General features: G+C 38.8%; 2 protein-coding genes across 4 annotated transcripts in view; one reads left to right on the top strand and one right to left on the bottom strand.

The window, feature by feature from the left end:
* The window catches only part of epn3a (epsin 3a), a 29718-nt gene extending 13814 nt beyond the window's left edge, over positions 1–15904 (top strand). The window contains exons 4-11 of one of the 3 annotated variants that reach the window (XM_067423352.1): positions 2394–2471; positions 2586–2705; positions 9346–9429; positions 9912–10050; positions 10995–11165; positions 11467–11562; positions 12451–12681; positions 12774–15904. In XM_067423352.1, the coding sequence (XP_067279453.1) occupies positions 2394–2471; positions 2586–2705; positions 9346–9429; positions 9912–10050; positions 10995–11165; positions 11467–11562; positions 12451–12681; positions 12774–13063 (1209 nt within the window). In that variant the 3' untranslated portion in view covers positions 13064–15904. Of the gene's footprint in view, positions 1–2393; positions 2472–2585; positions 2706–9345; positions 9433–9911; positions 10051–10994; positions 11166–11466; positions 11563–12450; positions 12682–12773 lie in introns of all 3 variants that reach the window. The other 2 variants (XM_067423344.1, XM_067423361.1) reach the window with 2 other exon arrangements.
* arl16 (ADP-ribosylation factor-like 16) lies at positions 13331–24488 on the bottom strand. The gene is made up of 5 exons (XM_067423371.1): positions 24281–24488; positions 24108–24166; positions 18795–18911; positions 18306–18421; positions 13331–17644 (listed from the first exon to the last, which is right to left on the bottom strand). Exons 1-5 carry the CDS (start codon positions 24339–24341, stop codon positions 17476–17478), a joined length of 522 nt encoding a protein of 173 aa, XP_067279472.1. The 5' UTR covers positions 24342–24488; the 3' UTR covers positions 13331–17475.
* Between the last annotated feature and the right edge of the window lie 842 nt (positions 24489–25330).

Raw genomic sequence — 25330 nt, 5'->3', positions numbered from 1 at the left:
GCACACGTCATTATTTAGCTCCGCTCACATGACACGCCCCCACCCGCTCGGCTTTTTTCGGAAAGACTCGGAACAGCGCATCTTTCTTATATAATTATAAAAAAAATAAAGACTTTTCGGAGATATGCAGGATGCAATGCTACTCTATAGGTACTCAAGATTGACATGACACTGACTGAAACTGAGTGTTTCACCCCCCCTTTAAATTAAGGTTGAACCACTTGAAGTCACATGGACTATTTTAAAGCAGCACTAGATAACTTTTCAACCTTCGTAATATATTTTTTAAGACTCTTGTGATGATAAATCGACTTACAATAGGTTGAATGACACGTCTGCCATAGCCTGATGGGGTCTGTATCGTTTTTAATCGTACTTTTAAACTTCGGGTTTCGGGTAGTAACCCGAGAATAAAAAGAACTACAAAATTCGACTGCTTTACGGCATATACGTCACTTCCACCAACACACACACTTCCTTACATTCGGACGTGCGAGCCCAACTTTGTTTGTCGGATAATATAGTCATGTCCGAAGCAGCAGAGACAAATAAGAAAGAAAAGGTTTTGTTGGAGGAAAGCAATAAGAGGAAACGAAAAAGTGATGGGATTAAAGGCAGGACGAGGATCAGCATGTGACCAGGGTTTGCTCGTTGGCGTGAGCTGAAGGAGGCGTGCCCGACCGATGCTGTCCTGCTTGTTATGGTGAGCTACCACTCAAACATTGAACTGAAGTATCATATAGATTCTGTAAAACGGTAACCAATAGACTACTATAATGACGCTGGCTTGTAAATGTGAGCATCGTGATTATTTGGCGTTTGAAAAAAATAAAACCCATGAAATTATATTCATATGACATGCTGAAACATATGCCACTGACTGTAACGTTACCTGGGATGAAGACATTTCACACGCGACGCCAGAAGAACTCTGCACTCCTCTTGCAGTGTTCAGGGGAACTGCGGTGCCACTTTTATGAAGTTATTTGGCCCGCACCGCACCACTGTATATATTTTTACAACCCGCCACGCACCCGCGACCATTAAATAGACATACGGGGTCCGCGGGTTATGAGACGACCCGCGCATCACTAGTTCAGGGCTATCAGGGTTGTCATGTCAACAAATGCACGCGCGATGGCATCCCCTGTTGTAGGATGACAGATCTTACGACCGTAGTTGAGGACATTATTTTTTCCAAACTGTAGGGGGACCCCGAGAGCAAAAGTAGCCAAGTGCGGCTTTAACAATGTCTTGACTACCTTTTTTGACCTTGAAAGGGTTAATTCAAATAAAAAATATCTTCATTTGTGTTCTGAAGATGAACGATGGTCTTATAGTTACACAATAACATGTTGTGTAAGTGTCAGAGCAAAAGGCTTGTGGGCAGTGCTCGGAAATATGGTGCAGCTGTGCTTCAGGCGACCCAAGTTCAAGTCTCGGCCTAGAGGCACTTTGCCTGTTCTTTTCCCCTCGGTCTCCTCCTTATTGATCCCTGTGTCATGTACGTCTAATAAAGTTATTGTCCCCTAAAGAATCGGTTCTAAACTGCCTGAAACAAATCATTAGTAAGACATTTGTAACATACATGTGCATAAGGTTAGCCAATGGTCTTTATTGGCTTGCCCGCATATTGGTCATTGGTTGCTGTCTCCCATCGGCCATTGTCCAGAGGGAGCTCAGCCATTATCTGAAAGTGTTGCCAGTGTGTGAAGAGTAGCATCCGCACTCACTGATAATGCAGGTCTAAGTGAAGCTACTAAGACTCTTAGTGTGTTACCAGAGTGGAACATTGATCCAGTGCTCATAAATCAGGCTGAGCGGAGCGAATACTTTAGTGAAAGACTCATCAGCTTAGTGTTTTGAAACACAAACATTCCAAAAATATGGGGGTCAGTAAGATTTTGGATTTTTTTGAAAGTCTCTAATGCTCACTAAACTGCATTTATTTGATTAGAGATAAAGTAAAAACAGTGATTGTAAAATCATACAATTTTAAATAACTTTTCTGTCGTAAAATGTGATTTAGATCAAAGCTAATAGGGATTAGTCAGCCGATGCTTTTGAGTTTTCTCGTAAATGTTTTACATTCCCCTAAGAGACTTGTAATGCACGTTTAAACTGATGTGGCACTTGAGCTGTTTGTACCCTTGATAATTAACTTTATAGCACATCCACATATGTATATTGTTCAAACCTTGATCTCTGTACACTCTGTGGTTATTGTCACCAAAACAAGAGGTCTAAAAATGGAGAAGTCTCTCTCCCATTTATTCGTCTGATGAATCAGCATTCTAGCAGCACAGCTACTGTAGCAGTTTTGTTTGAGCAGTGAAGAAGCCCGATAGTGCACTGATTTGCTCTTCATTAACCCCAGTCCTCTTCTCCTCCAGCCCGCTCCTGTTGTGGATATTGATGAACAGACACAGCTTCAGATCGCAATGAGTCTCAGTAAAGAGGAGGCGCACAAGGTACAGCTCTACACTTCTGTCCTTCATTTATTAGTTGCAGTTTAGTTCCAGTCACATGCCTGTACTGTGTGTTGAGAGTGACACTGCTTGTGTTGTCTGATTGCAAACCTCTAGCCAGCTCCTACTCTTCCCCCTCCTCCTCCTCCTGCTGCTGCTGCTGCTGTTGCTCTGGACATGGATGAAGAGGCTCAACTTCAGCTGGCTCTGAGTCTCAGTAAAGAGGAGCATCAGCAGGTAGGTACCACGAGTTGCATAGGTTGTTGTATATTCAAATTTACAAGGAATAGTCTCCCACATCTAAAGCCTGGATGGGACAGGCTGAGCTGATGGTGTTTTCGCCTCGTGTTGGCTGCGTCTGGACCAAAAAAAAGTCAAGTCAATACAGAATGTGGACCCACTTTATATTAGTTGGCCTTAACTACTATGTACTCGCATTTAAATGACTAATTAAAAAAAAAACACTTCCCTTACACCTAACCCCAGTCCTAACCCTAAACTTGCCCACACCACCACACCTGTCTCTAACTTTACCATTAAACTTACCCACACCACCACACCTGTCTCTAACTTTACCATTAAACTTACCCATGCCACCACACCTGTCTCTAACTTTACCCTTAAACTGACCCACACCACCACACCTGTCTCTAACTTTACCCTTAAACTGACCCACACCACCACACCTGTCCCTAACTTTACCCTTAAACTGACCCACACCACCACACCTGTCCCTAACTTTACCCTTAAACTGACCCATACCACCACACCTGTCCCTAACTTTACCCTTAAACTCACCCACACCACCACACCTGTCCCTAACTTTACCCTTAAACTCACCCACACCACCACACCTGTCTCTAACTTTACCCTTAAACTGACCCACACCACCACACCTGTCCCTAACTTTACCCTTAAACTGACCCACACCACCACACCTGACCCTAACTTTACCCTTAAACTGACCCACACCACCACACCTGACCCTAACTTTACCCTTAAACTCACCCACACCACCACACCTGTCTCTAACTTTACCCTTAAACTTACACATACCACCACACCTGTCCCTAACTTTACCCTTAAACTGACCCACACCACCACACTTGTCCCTAACTTTACCCTTAGACTTACCCACACCACCACACCTGTCCCTAACTTTACCCTTAAACTGACGCACACCACCACACCGGTCCCTAACTTTACCCTTAAACTTACCCATATCACCACACCTGTCCCTAACTTTACCCTTAAACTGACCCACACCACCACACCTTACCCTAAATTTACCCTTAAACTTACCCACACCACCACACCTGTCTCTAACTTTACCCTTAAACTTACCCACACCACCACACCTGTCTCTAACTTTACCCTTAAACTTACCCACACCACCACACCTTACCCTAACTTTACCCTTAAACTTACCCACACCACCACACCTGTCCCTAACTTTACCCTTAAACGTACCCATACCACCACACCTGTCCCTAACTTTACCCTTAAACTGGCCCACACCACCACACCTGTCCCTAACTTTACCCTTAAACTGGCCCACACCACCACACCTGACCCTAACTTTACCCTTAAACTGACCCACACCACCACACCTGTCCCTAACTTTACCCTTAAACTGACCCACACCACCACACCTGTCTCTAACTTTACCCTTAAACTTACCATACCACCACACCTGTCCCTAACTTTACCCTTAAACTGACCCACACCACCACACTTGTCCCTAACTTTACCCTTAGACTTACCCACACCACCACACCTGTCCCTAACTTTACCCTTAAACTGACCCACACCACCACACCGGTCCCTAACTTTACCCTTAAACTTACCCATATCACCACACCTTACCCTAAATTTACCCTTAAACTTACCCACACCACCACACCTGTCTCTAACTTTACCCTTAAACTTACCCACACCACCACACCTTACCCTAACTTTACCCTTAAACTTACCCACACCACCACACCTGTCCCTAACTTTACCCTTAAACGTACCCATACCACCACACCTGTCCCTAACTTTACCCTTAAACTGGCCCACACCACCACACCTGACCCTAACTTTACCCTTAAACTGACCCACACCACCACACCTGTCCCTAACTTTACCCTTAAACTGACCCACACCACCACACCTGTCTCTAACTTTACCCTTAAACTTACCCATACCACCACACCTGTCCCTAACTTTACCCTTAAACTTACCCATACCACCACACCTGTCCCTAACTTTACCCTTAAACTGACCCATACCACCACACCGGTCTCTAACTTTACCCTTAAACTTACCCACACCACCACACCTGTCTCTAACTTTACCCTTAAACTTACCCATACCACCACACCTGTCCCTAACTTTACCCTTAAACTTACCCACACCACCACACCTGTCTCTAACTTTACCCTTAAACTTACCCATACCACCACACCTGTCTCTAACTTTACCCTTAAACTTACCCATACCAACACAGCTGTCCCTAACTTTACCCTTAAACTGACCAACACCACCACACCTGTCTCTAACTTTACCCTTAAACTTACCCACACCACCACACCTGTCCCTAACTTTACCCTTAAACTTACCCACACCACCACACCTGTCCCTAACTTTACCCTTAAACTTACCCACACCACCACACCTGTCCCTAACTTTACCCTTAAACTGACCCACATCATCACACCTGACCCTAACTTTACCCTTAAACTGACCCACACCACCACACTTCTCCCTAACTTTACCCTTAGACTTACCCACACCACCACACCGGTCCCTAACTTTACCCTTAAACTTACCCATATCACCACACCTTACCCTAAATTTACCCTTAAACTTACCCACACCACCACACCTGTCTCTAACTTTACCCTTAAACTTACCCACACCACCACACCTTACCCTAACTTTACCCTTAAACTGACCCACACCACCACACCTGTCTCTAACTTTACCCTTAAACTTACCCACACCACCACACCTGTCTCTAACTTTACCCTTAAACTTACCCATACCACCACACCTCTCTCTAACTTTACCCTTAAACTTACCCACACCACCACACCTGTCCCTAACTTTACCCTTAAACTGACCCATACCACCACACCTCTCTCTAACTTTACCCATATCCCACCTCAATATCAGCCGACGTATGTGGAATGCAATATGAACACAATAAGTACATTGCACTTTTTTGATGCAAGTACATGGTAGTTAAGAACACCTAATATAAAGTTGGGTCCAGACTGTTAAAAATCATCTTTACAGTGATAACAGGAAATTAATATAACATATAGTTTTGGCTGTATAGCAGCTCTAGTCCAGTTTTTGATTGATTCTTTCCATTGTAAAAATCATTAGATATTAACTTAGGGTCGCTTACACAACACCGTTTTCAGTTGAAAACAGAAAACTTTGAATGCGTTCTGGCCATTCATTTACACGACAACTGTGGTTTGGTAGCCTGAGAATGCAAACTTTGAAATGGGTTTCAAAGTGCATGATTTTTAACGTGCATGTGATAAAACCCCCAAACATACTAACACTATTTTACAGTGTCCTTGTTTCACATGTAATAACTATTAATAATATAGTAATAACAGTAAATTATGCATAATTACAGACAACCAGCCTAATCCTAAACCTAAATGCATTCAATTAATATTCTTCAGTATTTGAATAATTACACCGTATTAAGGACAGTCATAAAAGTAACTTGATTAAAATTATACTTTTCGGATTTGAAGTACACATTCAAGTGCACATACAGTGCAGTTTGTTTTCACGTATGAATGCCAATGTAAGTGTGAACGTAATGAAATATGAAAGTCTGATAAAGAGAAACCTATTTTTGTACTGTATGCTGTTAGGGGAATAACAGTTTAGGACCCAAGGCCAGTTTTGAAGAATGAAGACCAAGAGTCAGCAATGAAAGTAATTAATTTAAAAAATTTAATTAAAAAAGTACTGAAGAATAGTTTGAAGTTTCATCAGCAGAAGCCAGCTTCAAGTCTCACTAGGAGTTCGTAGGCCGCGCTCTCCCTCTACCCTTTAGTACATTCAATTTCTCAACAGAATTATACTCTTTTCAAAGTCTATCCACGTCATTACTGCAGGCCGAATGATTCTGACTGGCTCAGAGAAAATAGTCATAGTAAATTTCCACACATTGTCAGTAAATCTGATGCACTTGTCCATAAATCGCTTGTTGATGCTTTCACCCCTGAATTAGGCACATAGTGACCTTCCAGGTCTAGAGCAGGCGCCAGCTTGTCCAGAACAGCATGTCCGTTGTACACCTTTAATACAGGACCCTAGCGCACATACACAGACTTCTCTGAGGTTGGAGTTGGTTAAGCCCCAGCTTGGACCAAAAAGTTTCCCAAAACATACTGATAACATGTACTTTCTCTCAGTACGAGGTACAGACAATATTACGTTTTTTTAGTGTTTGAACAACGAACAATCAAGGGTTTTTATTTATCTTATATATATATATATATATATATATATATATATATATATATATATATATATATATATATATATATATATATATATATATATATATATATATATATACAGTCTTGTTCAAAATAATAGCAGTACAATGTGACTAACCAGAATAATCAAGGTTTTTAGTATATTTTTATTGCTACGTGGGAAACAAGTTACCAGTAGGTTCAGTAGATTCTCAGAAAACAAATGAGACCCAGCATTCATGATATGCACGCTCTTAAAGCTGTGCAATTGGGCAATTAGTTGAATTAGTTGAAAGGGGTGTGTTAAAAAAAATAGCAGTGTGGCATTCAATCACTGAGGTCATCAATTTTGTGAAGAAACAGGTGTGAATCAGGTGGCCCCTATTTAAGGATGAAGCCAACACTTGTTGAACATGCATTTGAAAGCTGAGGAAAATGGGTCGTTCAAGACATTGTTCAGAAGAACAGCGTACTTTGATTAAAAAGTTGATTAGAGAGGGGAAAACCTATAAAGAGGTGCAAAAAATGATAGGCTGTTCAGCTAAAATGATCTCCAATGCCTTAAAATGGAGAGCAAAACCAGAGAGACGTGGAAGAAAACGGAAGACAACCATCAAAATGGATAGAAGAATAACCAGAATGGCAAAGGCTCAGCCAATGATCACCTCCAGGATGATCAAAGACAGTCTGGAGTTACCTGTAAGTACTGTGACAGTTAGAAGACGTCTGTGTGAAGCTAATCTATTTTCAAGAATCCCCCGCAAAGTCCCTCTGTTAAAAAAAAGGCATGTGCAGAAGAGGTTACAATTTGCCAAAGAACACATCAACTGGCCTAAAGAGAAATGGAGGAACATTTTGTGGACTGATGAGAGTAAAATTGTTCTTTTTGGGTCCAAGGGCCACAGGCAGTTTGTGAGACGACCCCCAAACTCTGAATTCAAGCCACAGTACACAGTGAAGACAGTGAAGCATGGAGGTGCAAGCATCATGATATGGGCATGTTTCTCCTACTATGGTGTTGGGCCTATTTATCGCATACCAGGGATCATGGATCAGTTTGCATATGTTAAAATACTTGAAGAGGTCATGTTGCCCTATGCTGAAGAGGACATGCCCTTGAAACGGTTGTTTCAACAAGACAATGACCCAAAACACACTAGTAAACGGGCAAAGTCTTGGTTCCAAACCAACAAAATTAATGTTATGGAGTGGCCAGCCCAATCTCCAGACCTTAATCCAATTGAGAACTTGTGGGGTGATATCAAAAATGCTGTTTCTGAAGCAAAACCAAGAAATGTGAATGAATTGTGGAATGTTGTTAAAGAATCATGGAGTGGAATAACAGCTGAGAGGTGCCACAAGTTGGTTGACTCCATGCCACACAGATGTCAAGCAGTTTTAAAAAACTGTGGTCATACAACTAAATATTAGTTTAGTAATTTACAGGATTGCTAAATCCCAGAAAAAAAAAATGTTTGTACAAAATAGTTTTGAGTTTGTATAGTCAAAGGTAGACACTGCTATTTTTTTGAACACACCCCTTTCAACTAATTGCCCAATTGCACAGCCTTAAGAGCGTGCATATCATGAATGCTGGGTCTTGTTTGTTTTCTGACAATCTACTGAACCTACTGGTAACTTGTTTGCCACGTAGCAATAAAAAATATACTAAAAACCTTGATTATTCTGGTTAGTCACATTGTACTGCTATTATTTTGAACAAGACTGTATATATATATATATATATATATATATATATATATATATATATATATATATATATATATATATATATATATATATATATATATATATATTCCCACCACTGTACTATTTCAAGATTTAAAGAAAAAACAGAATGGTCTAACTTTAAAATTGTGAAATTTTGCTACATAAAACACCTGCACCAAACAAAAACAGCAAACGGACTGAATTAAAATGCTAATTCATTCTGACAGTAGGTGGCACTTATGGAACCGCAGCTAAAAGAAAACGCCATTGAAGCTTTTCTGAAGACTGTCAGTTCCCTTCAGAGATGCGATATTTTAAACCCCAACCAAAAATTCAATATTTATATATTTGTTTTCATTATATTTTGTGCATTATGAACAGTGAGCTTGTTGTGCCTGGTACAGGATATTCACTCCTGGCATGTCTCTGTTCTCTTCTTTGCGTCCATCTTCGGGAAATTATTGCTTTACAGTTTGTGTGCAAGTCCGGAATTGCTAAAAATCTTACTTAAAAAGCAATTTATGGCTGGCCGACCAGCGCATCTCTAGTAAAAAGTACAATAGGATGACTGTCTGTTCTCACAAGTTTTTGTAGAATTTTTCTCTAGTTGTGTTCTTAAGGATGTCTTCTGTGTTTGTTGTTTTCGCTAGGAGCAGCGAAGTCGCCAGGGAGACGAGTCCTTGCTCCAGAAAGCACTCGAGGAGAGCAAACGGGAAATGGAGGCCAAAGGAGGAGGAGTATGACAACTCTTTTAACCTGTTGGCTATTTGGAAGCTCTATGGCTAAATGACTCTTGTAATGCATTTAATTAGAAGAGAACAACTGATTAAAATCTAGAGTTACTAATACAAATCATTTGTATCCATTCCTACTGTAAACAAGAGGTCAACGATACAAATTTACATTGACACAAAACTTATTTTGATTATTTATTAGGGGTCAAGCTTCTTTTAAGGCTCTGTGTTTTCTTAGAATTATTCTGCTTCACCTAGAAACATATATTAAAAAGTTGTACAGTTGTGGCACACTTACTGGAGAGATGGACTTTTTGGGGTTGCCCTTATTATTCTTGAAACTTGAGTTCAGGTACTGTACCGCAGTTGGATGTCCCCACTGCAGGCTTTTTCGTGAACACTTGTGTATAGAAGCATACGATATCGACCTAAAAACTCTTTCTGAATGTGCTGAAAGTGCTTTTCTGTCTTTTCTTTGGCAGTCTGCCATGTTGGATCTTGCAGATATATTTGCTCCAGCTCCCGGTGTGCCCTCTGCTGCCAAACTTTGGGACTCATCTGGAGGCCATAGTGGTTTAGCCCAGGCTGGTCCTCTGAGGTCCGACCCCTGGGATAGTCTGGGTAAGATCTGTTATCGAATATGATTGTATCTCCTCTATTTAAACTCTTAAATACTAAAGGTCCACCCAGTATTTTTCAACATGTATATTTAAAATAATAAAGTGTGTTAATTCTACATAAGGTGTGAGTGCCGTGTTGGGATCACGTCCCCAATATGATGCTTCAGCCACATCAGCCATTGGCTGTTAATTCAACAAAAGTTGAATTAAGTTTCCGAACAATATGAAATTATATTTAAATTTTACATTATTTTCTAGACCGAGCAAGGGATATTTGACAGGAAATAATAGGAAATTACAGGGAACTAATCTTTTTGCTCCATAAAACGTTGCTGGCCAACTGGAGTATGAATTGATTTACTCGCTATAGCTGCCTGTTTGTACTCACATTTGGTGCAGACGCACTCATTTCAAATAAATGAGTCATGGGTGACAAATACGCCTGTGAATAGGCGTTCCTCGATGACACTAGTAACCAAAAATGTTTGCTGCACCTATGCCAGTGGTTTTCAGCCTTCTTGACCCCAAGGTCACGGCCCCTGTTGTCAAAGATAATATTATATCTGAAGGCCCACCAAGATATTTCTGATGCTTATGTTAGAATGACAAAAGTGCTTTCTATGTGCAGAAACAAGGAGTGGCAGTCAGGGTTATTATTATATTTTACCAAAAAAACAAAAAACATTTTATTGCTTAAAAAACAAAAAAACTGAACTTCCAAAGGCAGTCGCATGATGGCTTAACATTATTTAAAACTACACAAAATAAGCTTTACAATAAGCCAGAACATCCACATATTGTAAGCTCATATATATAAAATATGTATTAGGGCTGAAACTGTAATTGAAATAAAAATGACACCTGTAGGCAAAATGAACATAAACGTCCAGCAATACAGCCTTAGTAATGTGAACTGCACACACCTTTTGGATTGTGTTCAATCAGAGCCCAGCTCTTTAAACCGTGGCCATGGAAGCTCATGGATGGCACCGCCTGCATCAAGTGTCCGTTCCCAGCCTTGGCCGCAGCCACACCCACATCCTGACCCATGGGACGCCCCCCAGAACGCCTCAAGCTCTGTGTCCATCAATCAGACCTGGATCTCTCCTGCACATGGTACAAGCTTAACCACGCCACACCTTACTTAAATAATATATGCTGAGTTAATAAATAACACACAAGCTAAAGATGCTAAATATACTAACTGAAGATGCTTTTGAATCATTTACTTTCCTAATAAATGTCCCTGTTCTTACTGTGCACAATAATCTGGGTTCGGTCTCCCTGGAGAGAAAGACATTGTAAATGTGTGTATCTGTCTATCCTCAACATGGATGTGTACACTAGCATAGAGTTAGACGTGAACTGAAGGTTACTAAACTCCAGTCAGTGTTTCACGGGTCTTTAAATTCTCTAGGAACTGGAGTGGATCCCTTTTCTCCCACAGTTGCTGACAAACAAGGATCTATTGGGCCTCTCAAAACTCCATCCCCTCGTGCAGGAAGTCCCTCAGGCAATCACTGTTCTTGACCTGAATTATTTTTCTTTCTTTTTTATAGATTAATATTAATATATTATTAATATTAACAATTACTACTTTATATTATATTATTTTTCATTTAATCATTAATTTTTTTGTGTCTGTATAGTTTGATTTTTCGTTGTATAGAAATCTTTCATATTTACACTACCTTTCAAAGTTTTGGGCTTTAATTCAACAAGGTTGCATTAAATTGTTCAAAAATGACAGTAAATATTTATATTAATTCAAATAAAAGCAGTTCTTACTATTCATCAAATAATCTTTAAAACTTGTCACTGTTACCACAAAAATATTGTGCAGTAAAACTTTTTTCAACATTGATAATAATTGTTTTTTTGATAATCAAATCATATCAGAATGATTTCTGAAGGATCATGTGACACTGAAGACTGCATTAATGATGCTGAAAATACAGCTCTGATCACAGGAACAAATTACATATTAATATATATTCAGATAGAAAACAGTTCTATTTCACAATATTTTTATAATTTTATAATATTAAATATTATAGTATTTTTAAATAGTTTTTACTGTATTTTGCTAAAAAAAAATGCGGCCTTAGTGAGCAGAGCCTTTCAAAAAAACTCCAAAAACTCACAAAAACCTTTTAGAAACATGAAAACATCATAACAACCCCAATTAAAAAAAGTAAAGCAATGTAAAAACAGAAGTTGAGTATTTTTCAACTTTATACATGATAGTCAGTTTTGTAAGTTGATTGTACAAAAAAATAAAAAATAAGGCAGCAACTTCTTTAGCGTCTACATTACCTTTCACAAATTCGGGGTTGGTACGATTTTTTTTTCATGTTTTCATCTCATTTCATTTTTCTTTTTTGTTTTATACTTTATATAGATGATGATCTATTTGATGAGGCTATGGATGGAGGTCAGGCAAATGTAAATGGCCACGGTAGTCCTGAGCCTTTTGATATGTCTTGCCTTGGTGAAGGACTACCAAAACCAGCTCCTCGAACCTGCAGTGCTCCAGAGGCGTTTCTGGGTCCCACCGGGGCGTCACTCGTCAACTTGGATTCTCTGATAACCTCCAACCCTGCTTCCAAGAACTTCAACCCATTTTTATCAGGTTAGAATTCACCACGCGACCAAACTACTTATTGTCACGCGGGTCAAAATCCATATCATTTGAATTAATTTTTTGGACTTTATCCCATTTAGGACTGAGCGCTCCATCGGCGTCTAATCCGTTCCAACACGAACCACAACCCCGCCTCACACTAAATCAGATGCGTCCCAGCTCCACATCCCCTGTACCCACATCCCTCCCATTTAATGCCTCTCTGCCCATGGCTACCAGCAACCAGCCCAGCTCTCTTCCTAGTACCTTCACACAGTCTGCGCAGGTCCTGCCGCTGATCCCTGGACACCTGCCGCAACCGCTGCTACCCCTGTCGACCACATCCACGCTTGGAGAGCCAGACCAACACAATCAGAATCCGTTCCTATGAAAGACAGTGTGCGAGCAGATCCAAACAAGCTTTTGAAATGACAATTTAACCACCGACTTGACTTAACTGGAACACACTTTTTTATTAATGTCTTTACTTCTTTCACAGCTTCCTGGTTTTGCTCTATGCAGTCACTCTTAAGAGGCGTTCACACATACAGTGGATATAATATCTGCTATCCACATTGCTCATAACTCTCCATACCTGCAGATGGCAATAGTCTGTATTTGGCATTCAAAAAGGGAAGAGCTAGGACTCTTGAAAAAAAAAAAAAAAAAAAAAAAAAAAAATACTTGCTGTGTTCCAAACCGAATACTTCTCTACTATATATATTATGCGAAAAGCAGTATGCCAACAGAGTAGTATGTCCGAATTCATAGTACTCAAAAAACAGTAGGGGAAAAGTCCCCAGATTAACTACTACTTCCGGCGAGATTCTGAAGTGCGCATTTGATAGACGTTTTTTTTTAAGGTTTGTGAATGGAGGTGAAGCAACGCAGCTGACGCTATATGTCATGTCAAGTGATAATGACAACATGGCGGATGTAGTATATCCTGTATACATTCATATGATATAGAATGTACTTTTTTAACAGTCGTGAAGTAAGTTCAAATTCAAATGTAGTATCTACTTTCATAGTACACGATTATGGAAGCACCTCCTGCTTTCTATTTTGAAGAGCCCATCCCTATGCCCTAATCCCTTCGTAGGATTTACCCCCCAGATCGAGAGCTTTGAAGGGTGTAGTGGACAAAAAAAAACCCTCCTTTAGAAGTCGAGCTAATTAAATAGGCGGCGTCATCGCACAATTGTGGGAGAAAAGCGGGAGAAAAGTGTTTATCGGTTGTACCTTTGAAAACCTTTTTAAGTGGCAATTTTTTAGCACTTTGTTTTGGAATGACCCTTCATTAGGAGCTTTCGCACCGGATAGTTATAGGAACTAGCTACCAGGGCAGTTCCCAGAGAACTAAATGTTTCCTTAGAACCATTTTCCTGCTTGCATTTGCACCGCTAGTAGGAACTCTGAAGTGACATAAGCCATCATTACCATCCTGCTGCTCTGCTTGATGTACAGCAAGATGTACTTATATAACTAGGGCTACACGATAAATCACAATTAATCTGCATGTGATATGCAAACTGCATTTAAAAAATAAACGCAGCCTCTGTGATTTGATAAACGTGAATAGTCAAATCACGATAATTGCCATTTCATGTTAATTGGGATTTATTGTGCAGCTTTGCTGAGAATGGCTTAGCCTTAGCATTGTCTGCTGACATTCTCCATCTTCATTAGTTTGCAGTCTGTTGAGTCCCAATGCCTCTAGCTGAGCAGAAATACAAAATCATGTTTTGCTCGGCCCCTTCAAAGCCGCGATGGATTTCCTCTTTGGCGTAAAAGTTTGGAAGTACCTGGACTTTGCCGTCGGTCCATCTATCACAGTTTTCCATGTTTGTGGAGTAAATATTTAGGCTGTAAACTCTGGGTTAGCACTGCTTTTTTAAAAGGGCGGGTGCCGGTGTTTTACGTGCTTTCGACCAATCAGAGTACATTTATGTCACTGGTAGTTCCTATTGTCCTGGGTTGGACCCTACCTTAAAGTAGATTATTTAGTAACTAAAATCATTCCCAGTTCTTGAGGTGCTAACACGTCAAAAAGCGGGTACTTCCGGTTAGTTACAAGAACTATGAAAAGGTTCCTCCAAAAAGCCCCTTATATGGTGTAACACAGCCTTGTATGTGTGCCCTCTTTACATTGTCATGTATTTGCTTTCGTCTATTTTTGTTTTTCATCTTGTGCATTGGTTCGCTAAGATGAACAGCCAATCAAAATTTCTATCACTGACGGGCTCTGCCACCAAATCAACATGGAAAACGAACAAACAGACTCCAAAGCAATAAAAAGGCAAATAACAGTGTTAATGTCAACTCAATAAATTACGAAACAAATTGATTTTTAGTTCTAAAGCAGGTTTATAAAAGAAAATATTCAGTTTAATTCAATGCAATGTTGATTCAGTGGTGCAAAAGACCCAGTACAAGGTCACAATGAACTGTGGTCAAATCTTTTGAAAACATGATCACAACTGTTCAGTGACATTTGGGCATCCAGCAACAAGAACATCAGCCACAACCAGCAATACAGCCACTCGTCCACCTCCAGACATAACACCACTGTACGTGTGAACGCCTTGATTTATAATCATATGTATGAATGTCAACTATGCATTACATGGCAATACAGATTGATGCTGGCTTTATAGGAAATTACAAATAAATGACACTATGTAAAAGTTGAGAATATTTAATCCAACTCCTGCAGCATCGGCATCTCCTTTAAACACCTCATTCTTTAAGTACTATAATAGATTTGAAAAGGATAACACACTTGTTACTTGTACCATCAAACCCAGAACATAACTAAGCACAAGTCCAAAGACTCTTATACATTTTTATCTATCAAATTCTGATTTCTCGCACCAAATTCTAGCTCTACTTTAGAGTCCCCTTATTAGTCTGGAGTATCTGATGACTTTCAATACTGTCCTTTTATTTACTGGTATCTGTGAACTGAACACATCCTGATGGGTCACTTTCACCAATATGACGGAAAAAAAGGGACTATGATTTGGGGGCCAATGATTTCAATCGCTAAATGTAAAATATAATGATTTTGTAATATTAGGCATTGACTGTTGAATGAATAGACCTCCAGCAAGAGAATGTACTTACCGTGGTGTTCAGAATGAATTGATTCCACATACTAACAGAATGTAAGAATGTGAGACTTGCACATCACGTGTTGCTCATTGAATACAAAAATGGAGACTAAACTGAATGGCATGTCTGGTTTATGTCTGTTTATGGTTCATACATCATGCTCTACACCTCTGGCTTGTCATTTCTTACACAAAATGTATACAGTACTAGTGAAATGTTTGGACATATACCTACTACCTAATTTATTCTAGTCTTTACATTTAAGACATTTTTTACATTTTACAAAACTATGAAATAACAAATTGAAGGATGGAAATCAGTTTGTGAGCAAAATGTCACATATAGCCTTTAAAATACACTAAATTGCTAAAAGTATCGGGACACCCCTCTAAATCATTGAACTCAGGTGTTCCAATCACTTCCATGGCCAAATGCAGACGCGTCAACAAACATTTGTGAAAGAGCGGGTCACTCTCAGGAGCTCAGTGAACTCAAGCGTGGTACCGTGATAGGTTGCCACGTGTGCAGCAAGACCATTCACGAGTTCACACTTACTTTATCAAATTAAATGGAGTAAAAATTATGCGTATTTGATGTACTGTCCAGGGAAAGGGCTCTGGGCTCGGAAATTTGGCCCGAACCAAAAGTTTATTGCCGTCAAAAAACGGCCGGTTTGGACTAAAACAAGCTTCTTCCCAGGTTGGTGACATCATAAACCCTTGCTAATATATAATATGTTTATTTTTTATAGCGCCTTTCAGGAACCCAAGGTCGCGTTACATTGTAGTACAAACCAATCAGACTGTTCATTATAACAAATAAACAAGCAGGTGTACAACAATACTCCAGATAGACAGCAACAACAAAGAAGTTACACAATCAAAAGTGTAACCTTTGGGGAAAAGGTGACCTTGCTAGTCACCGCAGATGTGACTTCTGGCCGTAATGGTAAGGGGGCGTGGCGCTTCAGCCAATAAAAATACATGAAACTACATTTGGCCATCTAACCAATCTAAGATTGTTTTTCGGAGGGATAGGCTTCATAGAAGCAGGAAGCAAACCAGCCGTTCAAAGGACAGCGGGGACAGTGATGTGGAATAAGGTGAAATATAAGAATTTTTTTTTTTTTTTTAAAGGAAGTATTAAGACATGTTGTACTGTTGTTGTAAGACATGTTGTTTTTCATGGGTTGGGCTTAGCCCATTAGTTCTAGTGAAAGGAACTCTTAATGTGTCAGCATACCAATACATTTTGGACTAGCCTGGATGCCAGCTGAACTCAGCCTGTGTTCCAAAGATGAACGAAGGTCTTACGGGTTTGGAACTTCATGAGAGTGAGGAATTAATGACAGCATTATCTATTTTGGCTGAACTAAGCCTTTCAATACAGTAACTTCTGTGGAACACAGGATTTGAGAGCTTCGAGTGGAGGGCAAAATCCAAGCATTTAATGATTGTGTTTTGACCACTTTGACGCTTGGCAGCTCATGGTGACAATATGCATTCACTGTGTGGAAGGAACCACTCTGCGATTCTTCAACCTGTCTATTCCGCAGAGTACATGAAGTCATGCAAAAGTCGTCAAAAGACTAACACAGCAGCACCGGGATGACTGAAAATCACAAACACATCTTCACGTCACATTTATCAGACGTTTACTGTGACCCGCAGTTCTCCGCATCCACATCCATCATGTATCAGAGCGGTTTGAAAAGAGCCAGGCGAGCACATCCTGAAGGCCCTGTCCGGAGCGGCCACTGATCTCTAGTGTTGTGATTGACTGAGGCGCGTTTCGAATGACGTCGTCCATCCTGAACAACGACCTCAGCTCCACAAGAGACATCGTGCATGGAAGATCCCTAAGGAAAGTGAGGAGCGATAGGCTTAGCATGACTTAGTCCTGGACTTATTGAATTAAATCAAAAAGGGAAACAGTAGCTGTGTTTCCAGACACATATTTTGGGATATCTCATAAAATACATGCTTGATGGAAACTCCAAGATGTGCATAAATTAAAAAAAATCTGCATTAAAAAAATGCTCAATTGAGGCGGATACATTTTTTTAGACATGCGCATAAACTGACGGAAACATTTACCGGATAAATCTTGATGCGTACGTTTGTCTCAACTGGATAACTGGACTAACCGGCGGACCAATTGCATCTCAAATGTTGGTCGCTCTGAAATGCCAAAGTCTGTCATCAGAATGATTTTGTTTAATTCCCTCCTAGAAGTGTCTCACATGTTTGCATTCCCAAACATAAAGGCATCCAAGATAAGACAGCATTTATTATGTTTCGTCCGCACGCTCTGAGATGAAAGTCATTTATGACGTAGGAAAAAAGCCACAGTGTTTCTCCTCTGAGTGCAGCAACTTCCATTTCATTACTGATATTTTGCACCAAGTTTACATGGGATGGAAATTCTCTTTGCAAATGTTTTATGCGACATTCCAATTTTGTACGCAAGTTAAATTTGCAACTTTTGGAGGAAACGCAACTAGTGTGACCTCTTCTGACCTCTTGTTGAAGAGTACGAGTACAGCAGCAGACTGAAGCGGCTCTGCGGAGAGAACGGACAGCAGCTGTACGCAGGACGATGAAATCTGGGCAATGTTGGCACAGTCCACCACAAACTACAATGAATAAAAAACAAGAACATAGTCATGATGTGCAACATGTACATAGTCACTTTTTTAGGACTCTCAAAGGAATGAAGAGAAAACCAGAAAACAACCTTCACGTCCAGTGGTTGCTGCTAATCGAGCCATTATACACAGGCAGTGTATATTTATAGAACATATTTCTTTCCCTTTGATTTTCCCCCGAGTCACATGTAACTATGTTGTAATTTTATGATTTTAGCTTTAACCTTAAATTTTGATCTTATACAGGATCTAAAGCAGGTGAAACGTTTTAACATTGGACCCATTTCAAGAAGACTGCTTTCTCTTGAAAACCACAAACATGAAATGGAGTTGCTGAATCACATGACTTGTTGATACTCACTATAACGGATGTGCAATCCAAGTAGTATTTTGGCCAAATGGGTCCCATACAGCCCCCCAACTCTCGTATTGTTATCTTCTTCTTCCGAAATATAAGGTCTGTGAGGTTGGTGCCAACCTAAAAAAAATAAAAAAGATTTACTTTACTATTTATTTAATACTTGGGACCATGTGATAGTTCAGTTTTTCTTTTTTAATAAATCTGAAAAATGTCAACAATTTTGTGTTTTTCTGTCAGTATGGGGTGCTGTGTGTACATTAATAAGGCAAAAATTAACTTAAATGATTTTAGCAAATGGCTACAATATAACAGAGTGCTAATGGGGGTCTGAATACCATCGTGTGTGTGTGTGCGTGTCAAAATATATATTTCAAATATTTTCCATTTTCAAAAAACATCTTCAGACATCTTTTCCAATTGCACCTGACCAATAAAGACTAGCACTTAACTATCCAATTAAATTTTCTGTTTGTTTGTTTGTTTGTTTGGGGAAAAAAAGAGAGAAGTGTACTGTTCTTGTTTAACTGAGACTTCTAACAGCACTTGCAGGTTGTTGGCCTTGTTTGTTGTGTTGCTTCTATTGGTCTCCCCTTTTTGTAAGTCGCTTTGGATAAAAGCGTCTAGTAAATGATTAAATGTAATGTAAATATTTAATAAATATAAATAATATAATAAATATAAATGTAATCAATTCAATAATTCAGATGAATAATATGAATTATCATTCCTAAAGATCAAACTGGATTCATTAAAGGTCGCCACTCTTCAAGTAATTTAAGAATACTTTTTAATATAATTGATATATCACAGCACAACCAAAAACAGGCAATAATTTTAACTTTAGATGCTGAAAAAGCTTTTGATAGGGTTAACTGGAAAATTCCTTTTGCAGTCCTGAAGAAATTTGGATTTGGAAATTCTTTTATACAGTTGATAAAGACAATTTATAATAAACCCAAGGGATCAGTTAAAGGGTTACTTCACCGCTTTTTCATATTAAACTATGTTATCCCCTTAACTAAGACGAGTTGATACATCCCTCTCTCGTCTCAGTGCGTGCACTTAATCTCTCTGACGCGCGGTGACGATCTGATAGCATTTAGCTTAGCTCCCTAAGCCCAGTTCATTAACTATGGAACCAAACAGATCAAGTTAGAAGTACCCAAACACCTCCACGTTTTCCCTATTTAAATACAGTTACACGAATAGTTGAACGATCAAGTATGGTGACACAAAATAAAACGTGGCGCTTCTCTAATCGGATTAAAAAGGAGAACTATAATGTATGGCGGATTAGCACTTCTGCTCGGCGCAGTAAAAAGTCCCGGCCGAAACATCTTTTCTCACACCTCCCCCTCACTCTCTCATTTCTGTCAATAGGGAGATGTGAGGAAAGATGTTTCGGCCGGGACTTTTTACTGCGCCAAGCCGAAGTACTCACAGAAGTGCTATTCCGCCATACATTATAGTTCTCCTTTTTAATCCGATTAGAGAAGCGCCACGTTTTATTTTGTCACCATACTTGATCGTTCAACTACTCGTGTAACTGTATTTAAATAGGGGAAACGTGGAGGTGTTTGGTACTTCTAACTTCTGATCTCTGTTTGGTACCATAGTGAATGAACTGGGCTTAGTCCCTTTAAAACTAATGGAATCTTATCACATAGATTTTCATTACAAGGGGTTCTAGACAAGGGTGTCCTTTATCTTCTTTGTTATTTGCTATTTTCATTAAACCATTGGCAGCAGCAGTCCTCCAAAATGCAAATACAAAAGGGAACCATGGAACATAATTAATCAATTTGTACGCAGATGACATATTGCTGTATCTTCAAGAATCCACCTAATTCTTTAAAACAACTTTTTAAGAATATATCATTGTATTCTCAGATTTCAGATTATACTATAAATTGGACAAAATCAACAATATTTCCATTAACACTGAAAGCATGGAATCCTCCATGCCAGCCCTTACCCTCAATAATTGTCAAAGATCATTTATACTAAATACTTATACATACACTATACATTATACACACACTATACATAAATACTTGGGCATAGTCATCTCAACAAAACATACAGAAATTGCCCAATTAAACTTCTCTTTGATATAATAAAAAATAGCAAGGATTTAAAACATAGGAATACTTTGCCTCTCTCCTTAATAGGGCAAATAGAAAGTGTTAAAATTAAAATTCTCCGTCAGATGAATTATTATTTTCAATGAACCCTTTTGAGCTGCCTTCTAAATGGTTTCAGTCACTAAATCCAATTATATCTGAGTTTTATTGGAAAAACAAGACAGGTATAACTACTTTATCTACTTTGCAAAAAAATAAGTTACAGAGAGGCTTAGATGCTCCAATTTTGTTTGCGTATTATTTGGCAAATCAGTTACAATTTCTTATTAGGTAGATGCAGCATAATTCAGATTTTGATGCTTGATATGATTTGGAACAATACGATAGTAATAATATTACATTAAATTGTTTTTCTTTTATTGGAACATCAATTAAAAAAACTATTGTTTTAAAAATAAAAAAAATCTTCAACCCTTACTACTTGGTGGGAATTTTTTTATTTTTTTTTACAATGGATCCTTGCATTTTCCCCCCGATTTGGTATAATCCTGATTTTTATTTCAACAGAAAACCTCTTTATTTCTGTAAATGGAGTGTCCATGGTTAACCGATTGACCGATTAACCGTTAAAAATTGCGTAACCGAGTGAAACATTTTGCTCGGTTAAGTGGCGTCAATGACGTGCCTTGAATTTAGTTGTAATATATGTTTGCACCCCTAGAGACCGCCAGAGCGCTGCCAGACATTTGTAATATCCACAAGAAGAAGTCATGACCAGCTTTCTAAGCGGGCAAAGAAAGCGTGGAGCACTTTAAAAATGAGAGTGACGGGGCAAAATGCAAGTATTGCAATGCAGTGCTTACCGCATTTTTCAGGCTATAAGTTGCTCCGGAGTATGAGTCGCATCAGTCAAAATATGCGTCATGAAGAGGAAAATAACATACGTCGCACTGGACTAAAAGTCGCATTAGGGCAGAGCACGAGCCGCGCGCGCTGTGCATAACGGAGCAGAAGAAAGAAAGTTTGAAGTGAGAAACTTGTGAATGACTAGAGAAAAGCAGACGTTACTTTAACTGTAATGAAGAAAACAAAAAAGCTAATCGCGGACTGAAAGCAAGATGGCCAGAGCTGAAGGGACGAGTCCACAGATGCTTGAACTCTCTGCCGGGAGAGGCTCAGCAGCCGCGCGAGTCAAACGCTTGTCTGTGTGAATCATTCTCGGCTGCATATTTTACTACATGCCCTAATCATGCAGGCGCCCTCGCGGCCACTCGCATTGCTCGTGAACTGGAGCGCATCTCATCCTAATTTAACGAAACTCAGCGTACGCCTCGCAGACATGAAATAGATCTTAAGAAACTTGAAATGTCTTTTAACAATTTAAAACGAAAAGAAATAGGCTACTCTCTGATTGTGTAGTCCATGATGTGCATTTCTCTCTATAGGCGCGTTCACTACGGAGATGGCGGTCGTCAAATTAATAAGCTAAAAATAACCCTGACGCACACTATGGTTAACCAAGTATTAACCGCTAAGGGCCTCGGTTAACGGTTAATGAAAAACTTGAAAACGTGCAGCCCTAGAACATGGTATAACTCTTTCTGGATAACACATTTTATTTAAATATTTAATATCTAAATATACCTATAGGATCATTTATTTATTATTTACATATAAAGGAAGTAATAAAAATACGGTAAATATGAATAATAATTTGCTTCATCCTTCTGTTTTTGTTACTCATATCAAAACGCTTTCACCCTCTAATTAAAAAAAAAAAATCAATTATATAAATTAATTCTTAATACAGATAATTTGTTACATTTAACTACAGAAAGGTGGGATTTAGATATATCATTTTCCTATGAACCTAATGTGTGGACAAAAAATACATTATCTTTGATTCATTTAACAATTCTAATTTACAATTTATTCAATACAATATTTTGCACAGAGTACATATTACACAACATAGAAAAAATAAAATGGGGTTTTCTAATTCACCCATGTGCACAATGTAATCTAAATACTCCAGATATTTACACACACTCCTTGTGGTATTGTACTCCTGTTCAGAACTTTTGGTCTCAGGTTATAAAGAAATTGGACACTGTACTTGGGAGTGAAATACCATTGTCTCCTTTAGTCTGTCTCTTAGGTTTATTTTTGGAGACTGATGCTGCATTACACACACACACACACACACGTTAATTTATGTATTTTTATTATAGCTGTGAATTATATTGAGTATTTGGCATGTTACTTATTTGCCTGTCGGATTGGCTTTGTTATTGTTTTTGCTTCATTTGTATGCTTTTTTAGTCATATACAGTGGGGCAAAAAAGTATTTAGTCAGCCACCAACTGAGCAAGTTCTCCCACTTAAAAAGACTCCCATAGTTGAAGTGTTCCTGATGAAAATGACAGGCCTCTCTCATCTTCTTAAGTTGGGAGAATGTGCACAATTTTTCTCACAACAATTTAGTGGCTGACTAAATACTTTTTTGCCCCACTGTATATATGGTAAAAGGTTGACAAAAATGTACTGTTGATTAAAATGCTAAAATATTATTTTTTGGGGTGGAAATGATTAGGCTTGGACTCATTGCTGTGAACCCAACACACAGGATAATGATGACACCAGAATAAAAATATTCATGATTCTGAAGCTGAAAATACAGAATTATTTTAGACAAATATGCTTGCACTGTCACTAACATTAAAATGTCAGCCACTTTTTACAAGAAACATCAAGACCTACAAATATTCCCCCATTGCAATATTATACATTATATAGAAGTTTAATGTAGTACTTACATTAAAACGCTGTAAACTTTCATATTTAATTTCCTCACACAGTCATTTTCATTTAGGGTGAACTAAACAAATTATATTGTCACTATCCACGATACACATTGTTGCATTTTTTTGTGACAACTGACAAGATATATTTTCTATCTCCCAAGGGAACCTTTTTGACCAGTCCCAAATTATTTTCCATATGCATTATTAATAAGACTTTATTGTGATTTAAAGGAGCTATTAAACTACACAAAGAAACTCTGTCATATACATCATATTTAATGGTTTCCCAACTCTTCTATTAGGCTACTTTAGCTTTAGATAACATTCAATTTACTTAACACTCAAACACACTGTTTACCTTATACTGCGTATAAAATACGACAAGAAGATGTATTTTTCATGAGTGTGACTGAAGAGTAGCTCACCGTGGGCAGCGTCACGGGCACTTCACCCAAATCCGCGTGCGAGTCCAGTTGACACAACTGTTAGTCCAAATAAAGAAGTCATATTCATTTACAGTGGGTGATAAATTAGAATAAGAAACTATCTTATATTTAGAGATGCAGCGTGTCTAATGTAAACAGGTAGTAAAGGATATTCTGTAGACGTTTCAGTAAAAGCGTTTTTCCGACTCCTGTTGCACCGAGCAATAAACACATCGCCTCGACCACTCAGCCCGCTAACAGCTAACGTATATCACAATCAAAGCTCTGCTTCAAAGATATCTGTTTTATCCATAGACCGTAAAAAAATATCACGGCTGGTTTTATCACTGCTGACTTACATAGAAGCATATGGAGAGATTTCCTGTGTCGCCACGGCAACGATGTTTTTTACAAAATAAAAGTCTCCATCCATGTTTCCTGAATGATTATTTTTGTTGATTCCGATCGCGCCCTCTTGCGAGCTGTAGCAGAATTGCCCTCCAAACCCATATACCACGTGAAAGAAGACTGAGTTGTATTTAAGAGATAGATCACCCCAAAATTATAATTATCCCATGATTTACTCTCTCATAAGTCATCCTAGAGGTGTACATTGTTCTTTCAGATGAATACAAGCATATAAAAAAATGCTTTTGGCAGTAAATGTCAGTTTCTGTTGTGAAATCCATAACGCAAACGCATCTATAGTAATGTCATAATTTAGTAAAACGTTTTTTCAACCTTATGTCATTGATAAACATTCTAAAAACGTTAGCATTAAACTGTTATGCTGTAAGTGAAATGTTTTAAAAATGTTATTAACGCTTAAACACATACCTCGGCCTACCCTTGGCTCCTCCTCAATCAGCTACACTGTGTAACATTTTTAGTTTATTTTTAGCTAAAATCACTTAGTTCTTTCAAAAAATATATGTGCTCATTAATGTATATTTACTTCTTTCAAGTAATAAAGTATTTTCGTAAGTTTATAATTGAAAATACATACTGGTGAGGGGTTCGAATGCCGGTCGCCATGTTGCCCCTCCATCTTGAAAGTACATTAGCCAAAGAGGGACATACCCATAAATTCAAGCTTCACCTTTCGCGTTTTAACACTCGATGGCACCGCGTCGAATGTGAAGAGGGGGATTGCCATGTGACTAAATCGGCCACTGTAGGAGTCAAGATTTGAGAGGAACAGAAACTATTATTCACTGCATGGT

The sequence above is a fragment of the Pseudorasbora parva genome, chromosome 2 (genome assembly GCF_024679245.1).
Source record: "Pseudorasbora parva isolate DD20220531a chromosome 2, ASM2467924v1, whole genome shotgun sequence".
NCBI classification, from domain to species: Eukaryota; Metazoa; Chordata; class Actinopteri; order Cypriniformes; family Gobionidae; genus Pseudorasbora; species Pseudorasbora parva.
The sequence above is the reverse complement of the archived record's forward strand: the minus strand, read 5'-3'. Positions and strand labels throughout refer to the sequence as shown.